The sequence below is a fragment of the Papaver somniferum genome, chromosome 11 (assembly GCF_003573695.1).
Source record: "Papaver somniferum cultivar HN1 chromosome 11, ASM357369v1, whole genome shotgun sequence".
Classification (NCBI taxonomy): Eukaryota; Viridiplantae; Streptophyta; class Magnoliopsida; order Ranunculales; family Papaveraceae; genus Papaver; species Papaver somniferum.
In genome coordinates this window covers 100,047,996-100,055,175 of record NC_039368.1, presented here as the reverse complement: position 1 = coordinate 100,055,175, position 7,180 = coordinate 100,047,996, and the positions used below count along the sequence as shown (strand labels likewise).

Below are 7,180 nucleotides of genomic sequence, written 5' to 3'. Positions count from 1 at the left end.
AACAACGCTTCTCTACAGACCGAGAAAACAAACCAGGTAAAAATCGCCTCTCACAGTTTTTTTTATTTATTTGCGGGTCCTTGTGGACCCCGCCCCTCGGGAGACGTGTTTGTGAGGAGCGTTTTTTTGTGTATAGTTTTTCTCTCGGTCTGCCGAGACTTTTTATAATCCGAGTCTGTGCCTTTAGTTTTTCTTCTTCTTTCTGACTTCCGTACAGCTTGTTGTTACGACAGCCTATACTCTGTGTCTGTATATACGAGAGTCGCTTCTCTTCTTTGTTTGTTAATGAGAATCTTTTCCTTTCTTCATCAATCCCTCTAAAAACAATGTTCCATCATTTTGAAGTTGGATCTTGTCCATATGAATACTGGTAATATACTAGCTTGAGACAACGTGCCAGGAACCTGAGACTTCCCGAAGACCCTGTTGCAGCAGAATTGCACAATTTTGGATTTCATAAATAATGGCCTGGTCACTGGTCAGATTTTCCATTTTGCCGAGATGAACTTAGTGGTAATGCTTATCAGCTGTGGAATATTGAGATGAACTTGTGCTTCGTATAACTTGCTATGTGGAATATTGAGATTCAGGCGTACTTTTACTTGGAAGTGTTGCAAAAATATCAGATAAAAAATAACTTTCACCAAATCAATCGAATTCATTTTTCATTGCAAACTTGGATCCAGAGAGATCCTTTTAAACAGAATTGTGCATTAGATAACTCGTGGTCAGCAACTGAAAAAGAAGCACGCGGGGAAGCATGAAACGACCAATGAAAATATATTACACAAAAAGTACATCAATCCCTAGGAAATCTTGAGCGGCCCTTCTTCTTTAAGAACTCAGGAATCTCCACCACTCCACCTTCAGTAAAGGAAGAAGAAGGTCGTCTGTTATATCTGAGGTTATTATCTCCTTGTGTTAGCTGACTTCCCTGCATTTAATGCAGACAAAAGTGAGTTAAATATACATAGTACAATACATACATATGTAGTGATAGAAATGGGAAGGAGAAAAATGTGGAGAGATAAGAGATAAGAAAGAGAAGTACCTGGAGTGATCTTCCTTCGGTTTCCTCCTGGCGTTTGAATCCGGTGGCTATCAGAGTTATGCTGACCTGAGAGTGGAGCAATCCAAAGTGTTGCTTATTTTTTTAATTTATGATTCAAGGTAAAATAGCATTGTTGCAGACCAAAGTTATTGCACAAGTAGGTGAAGGAAAGAGACCACGGATGGTTTGAATGCTTGAATGGAAATCTCAGATATCACCCAGCTTATTTCTCATGACTAACAGAAAAGGACGGAACAATGTCAAAAGTTTGAGGGCCAAAAAACTTACTTGACCACTAAGTGATGGATCTACCACTGCTCCAAATATTAAGTTTGCACTTGGATCTACAAGGTCATATATCACCTCCGCGGCAGCATTTACCTGCACAAATTCAGTTTAAGTAGAAAATTCAGGAAAGAGCATTTCAATACTGAAAAAAAAAACCGAACAAGCACCTCATGCTGCATTTAATGGCCAGCAGAAGCAAAGAAGGAGATGAGTAGTAGTGACATGTGTTTTAAGCCATAGTTTATAGATGCACCTCAAACAAAGTTAAATCACTTCCTCCCGTAATATTCCATACAATTCCGGTCGCTCTTTCGATGCCGATGTCCAATAAAGGTGATTGGATGGCATTCAACGCAGCATCTCTTGCCCTTGTCTTGCCTACCAAGGAAAATCATAGAGAAAAACATGTTGATAAGATGATTATTGCACTCGTCACAGAATACAAGTTTGAAACTGTACATCTATATTGGAATAAGAAGAAAGTGTGATGGCGCTAATGGAGATTTTGGATCAAAGAAAGCCTTTCCCAGCTTGATTTGAACTTTGAAGCATTGGATGATGCATACGAATATAGAATTTATGAATGAAGCTTATATGAGAGGATAAGTAGCTGCTAGAAATTACCTGTTGCAGTTCCTATGCCCATAAGAGAGGAGCCTGCATTGGCCATAATAGCCCGAACATCAGCAAAATCAACATTAACGAGACCTGGGACCTGAAAAAAGGTAACTCTTTTTTGATCAGGGCATAACAGATACCAACTCCGAATGATCACAAAAAAGGTATGAAAGTAACGGAATCTCAGTTTACAGATTATAGATACTTGGTCACTATGGACAGTCTATAATGGAACATCCATGCGCAGACTACAAATATATTAAAGCTGATATGAAATTCTTGTTAAAATAATATTCTCAGGGCCTTCCCTACCGTAATTATATCAGAAATACCACGAACTCCTTGTCGAAGTATATCATCAGCCAAGTTAAAAGCTTCAGTTACAGGGGTAGATTGGGAAACAGCAGTTAACAGCTTGTCATTAGGGATGACAATTAGTGTGTCGACATTGTCTCTCAAAGCGGCAATTCCCTCTTGTGCCTGAACCGCCCGTCTACGTCCCTCAAAGGAGAAAGGGGTTGTAACAATACCGACAGTCAGTACACCCATTGCCTTTGCGATGCCTGCAATTACTGGAGCAGCACCTGTGCCAGTTCCGCCACCCATTCCAGCCTGCAGTGAGTAGATTAGGAAAGGAAACACAGAACAAACATGAGAAAGGTAGAACAACTCAGAGATTGGCTCAGCGGCAACACTTTTGGTTCCATGAATCCTACCCCCAGATGCAACTGAAAGGTTCTTCAGTTTGGGACAGATATCAACAACACAACACACTGGAGCTAAGTATATCGACATGAGGGTACTATTTTCCCTGCCATTATCCCGCGAGAATTTAGCTTGAAGTTCGTGCATTTTTTAAATAGGCTTACATATCGACATATAGAACACTAATTGATTTCACATTGATATAGTATTCCAGCCAACAAAATTAGACTAATCTAAGGCCGAAAGCTCTAAGCAGGTTCGCACATTGAAGGAAAACTGAACGACATGCATCCCACTTTCGCTTGAATTGACTAGAACTGAGTTATTAAGAATACATGCTCAACTTACAGTAACAAAAACCATGTCAGCACCATAGACCGCTTCTTCTATCACTTCTTTGCTTTCCTTGGCAGAATTTGTACCCACATCAGGATTCCCACCAGCGCCAAGTCCCCTCGTTAGCTCCTGACCAATTTGCAATCGGTTCCCTGGAACCACTGGTGACATCCTCATGGCTTGGACATCTGTGTTCACAATCCAAAACTCCACACCTTCCATCGAACTCTCAATCATTCGGTTAACAGCATTTGATCCACCACCTCCAACACCAATAACTTTAATCTTAGCTTCACCATAGTTCTTTGAAACAGACGAATCCATTAAGCTATCAGTGATACTTCCACCTGAACTCTCTTTTGCTGGACTGCTGACCTTGTCATTTCTCTCACTTCCTCTGAGCATCGAAACCTCAGGATGCAGACTCAAGAAATGATCTTTACTCTGATACGAATTAACATTGTTTGAACTTGCCATACATTTAAAATCAGAGAAATTTGAAGCAAACTTCTGTCCATGGCAAATAATCCCAGTACTTTCATCAAACATCTTCAAGAGGTGAACTCTATCCAAACGATTATCAGTTAAAATTCTACCCCCATGGACAGCTGAAACTCCCAATGAATTTCTAGTATCACAAAATGTGAAACAAGGTAAACGTGTTGCCATGTTAAATCAAACAAACCTAAAACGCTTGTGATTCTAATAATCTAAACAACCCAAATGCACCAATATGTGTAATTCCATCACCTTAAATCATTAATTCTGGACCTGTTCATTCATGTCAAAACCAAACAACAGTATACCTAATTAGGAAACCTTAAAAGTGAGCTTATACTTTAATTTAATTTTAGAACGGACGCTAATAAATGCATCTACAGACTACAGAGAAAAAGTGTGCACCTGTAAGAAGAGTTACAGAGGGTAGACAATATCAGGTGATTGTCAAAGGTAAGGGGCTTTAATTTAGTGGTTGCAGACAAGCTTCCCCATCTCTCTTGTTGGTTTTTTCTGTTTGGGTTTTTGGATTGTTACTTGTGTGATTGAGAGAGAAAGAGAAAGTGAAGAAGAAGAACAAGAAGGAGAGTGAGGAAGAGTGTGTTTTATAAAATATCTCCTCAGGAACAAACAAAGAGACCTGGAACACAATTTCTCAGAGCTGAGGTTTTATTTTCCCCTAGTCTTGAGTAAAAAAAGCATGTGGGCTCCGAGTGATGCTGGAAAATTATGAAAGACAAAACTGATTTATTTATTTTTTTGTTTTTTTGAAGCATTAGTAACGAAGATTGTTTAACGGAAATGCTTAGTTGATTCCGGGCCTAATTCCGCGATATGTTCCGCCTCTCATATGGAGTGAGACCCTAAAACTCAACCCATTCATCCGTTGTAGGTAGTAATTTGACATATCATTTACGAATTATTCGCAAACTTTTACGTACGAAACGTTCCTGCACAAAATGACCGTCCAAATGAATTTTCATACCCAACTCTCATCATAAATTGTAGCGTGTAATAGACACTACTCTAACTCTATGTAGCGTTTTTGAATATGAAAACTTAGCTTTATCTGTGGCTTCGATAAAAATTAAGGAGTTAGAGAAAGTGATTGCCAATGATACTCATGATAACCTAATTAAATCTCCTTTAGAAGTCCATACTCAAAGCGTGATTACTTTGACAAGAGATGATCAGTTAAGTTTTTCTGACCAAGAAAAATTTGTTTCTCCAAAAAAAGAAAAGCTCTTCTGACAGTTCTCGTACCAAGTCTGTTTCTTCTGATTTCATCAGAACTCAAAAGCTTTGTTATTTCTATAATACAAAAGGACACGTTCAAAGGAAATGTAAGCTTAGATTCGAAAACAGTCGATATGAGTCTCTTCAAGATACCTTAAATCTCATCTTAAAATGAGTAACTGACATTCAAAATTCTAAATCACTGGGTTTGAAAATGAAGGATATTGGTATACATACCAAGGAACCTTCCAGGAATGTTAGTTCAACTTACTCAACTAATAGAACAAAAAGCAAGAATGGTGGCCAAAATTTTAAGAAGAACTTAAAGAGTAACTCAACTTGCAGGAATGGGTTCTAATAAGAACTCATTATGAGAAATCTAAGGAGATACCCGTTAAGGAAACCGTTCAACTTGCCAACATGAACTTGATGATGACATGATATGATGATCTCATAGACTAGCTATCTTACACTTTCATGGAAAAGCAAAAGAACTCAGGTAAAGGTTCCAACTTCATCTCCCTTCATGATGACAATGAGTTTTATGGTAACTTCTCTAAATCAAAAGGTAAACTCTCAAGAGGTATGGTCGCTCATAAATCTAAACATGGGTACGTTTCTCATAGTGAGTATGAAAATACTCATTCTGGTGCTTTATCAGCATTAAAACGTAAATCCTCATCATCTCTAAAGGTCCTGTAAGATAAGGATTACCAATAACATGTGTTCAATTTGTTTCAAATAGTTATGCTTTGTGACTTCTTACTCTTTCCTTCTCCAAGAGTTATTATTGCACATTACTATGTCATTAGGTTTCATCAGCTTAAACTAAAGACATAAACTAATTACTTGTTGAGTATCTGCTCCAAGAAAGTGTTATCCTGCCTCAAATCATTACGTGACACTTTGAGAAAATTGGTTTAATGATTATTTATCATTATTGTCTTTATGTACCATTCATGATGCAATCACACCATGACTTGAAGTGAATATCAACAACTCTTATGCTCTTATTCTTACTAACCATTTGTGTTGATGTATAAGACTTAAGCAATTGATTAACTCTGTATATGATTATATAAAGGGTACCTCTTTAGTGCAATAATACCTCTAGGATCCAAACGAGTGTTCGTGAGTCTCTGTAGTAATGTTTATGTTTTGTTGAAACTCTTGAGTAAGGAAACACGGTTCACGAACTGTTTCCTATTTTAAATCAAATTCCAAATAAGTGGTCAGGGAACCATCCTTATTTTTTGAAATACCTCTGAGTTCACCGCCTATAAATACCTTGAACCTGAATTGAATTTTATCATTCAAGTTTCTTTTGCATCCAAAGAATGTCTCCCATATCTGGTATCCTGTCTCACAAAAACATGGAAGAAGTTCTTGATAACAACTGCAATGGTATTTGGTCAAAAAGGAAGAAGAAAAGAACTCTGATAGAAGATGAAGTTGAAAACTCTATTGCTACTGATTATCATCATAATGTCAATTGCTACTTTCCATATGACCATCAAGGTGTAGAATAAGAAGAGATAATCTCTACTAATGTTGTTTATGATTTTCTTAAGCAATTTGAAGAAACAAAGATTCAACTTGTTGATGCGTTGAAGAGTCAAGACATGCTAAGAATTGAGTTGAAAAGGTTTCCTTTGACTTTGTTCTTATAAAATCACATGTTAATGATCTTCTCAACGAAGATATTTTCCCCGTAGAGTTCGTATATGTTGTTGAAGACAAACTCAAAGACCTCAAAACCAATGATGTCTCCACTGGTATCTAGTTAGATGTTTTTTTTCCTCTATTTATTACTAATTAACTCCTTATAGGAATTTTTATTCTTATTGTTTAAGGAGGAACATTAGATTTTGAGCATTTTTTATTTTGACATTATCTATTCCAGATACTATCATCTTGCATGTTAAAAGTTTATTTAATTAAATTTATTTTGGAAGATGACTCGCAATACCTAATATTCATGGATTATGTATATGTATTGATTATTTTGTGAGATTTGCTCTTTACTACCATATTTCTGGTGATTAGAACAGATATCTCATATGTTCTCATAGGTTAAGCTCTTAGCTCTAGTTAAAATAGTAGTAAACTATTTTGAGAATTGCAGTATTGATTTCTTTACGATTACACTTTGTGAATAAACTGCTATGTTAGATCATAGCTCGGTTGAACTCACCAAGCGTTGGTATGTGAAGTTTGGTTGTCATATTTTAGTATCAAAACTCATATAGAGTCGCTTGATTAAATACTATAGTCAACTTCGTTTAGGTTAGACTAGAAAGTCTAGGAATGTTGAGACATACAAGTATTACTCTAAAGATCTGAAGAATGTGAAAAAGTAGCGAACTACAACGACAACATCATCCTTCCACTTGAGGTTAGTAATATTGTCTTGAACTTGTTTCATTCATAATGTATCTTTCAAGTCGT

At 36.9% G+C, this 7,180-nt stretch overlaps 1 protein-coding gene across 1 annotated transcript; it reads right to left on the bottom strand.

The window, feature by feature from the left end:
- Positions 1–629: 629 nt before the first annotated feature.
- On the bottom strand, positions 630–4,138 carry LOC113322024 (cell division protein FtsZ homolog 2-1, chloroplastic-like). The gene is made up of 8 exons (XM_026570023.1): positions 3,902–4,138; positions 3,011–3,769; positions 2,270–2,569; positions 1,964–2,054; positions 1,593–1,717; positions 1,340–1,432; positions 1,052–1,117; positions 630–934 (listed from the first exon to the last, which is right to left on the bottom strand). Exons 2-8 carry the CDS (start codon positions 3,665–3,667, stop codon positions 800–802), a joined length of 1,467 nt encoding a protein of 488 aa, XP_026425808.1. The 5' UTR covers positions 3,668–3,769; positions 3,902–4,138; the 3' UTR covers positions 630–799.
- Between the last annotated feature and the right edge of the window lie 3,042 nt (positions 4,139–7,180).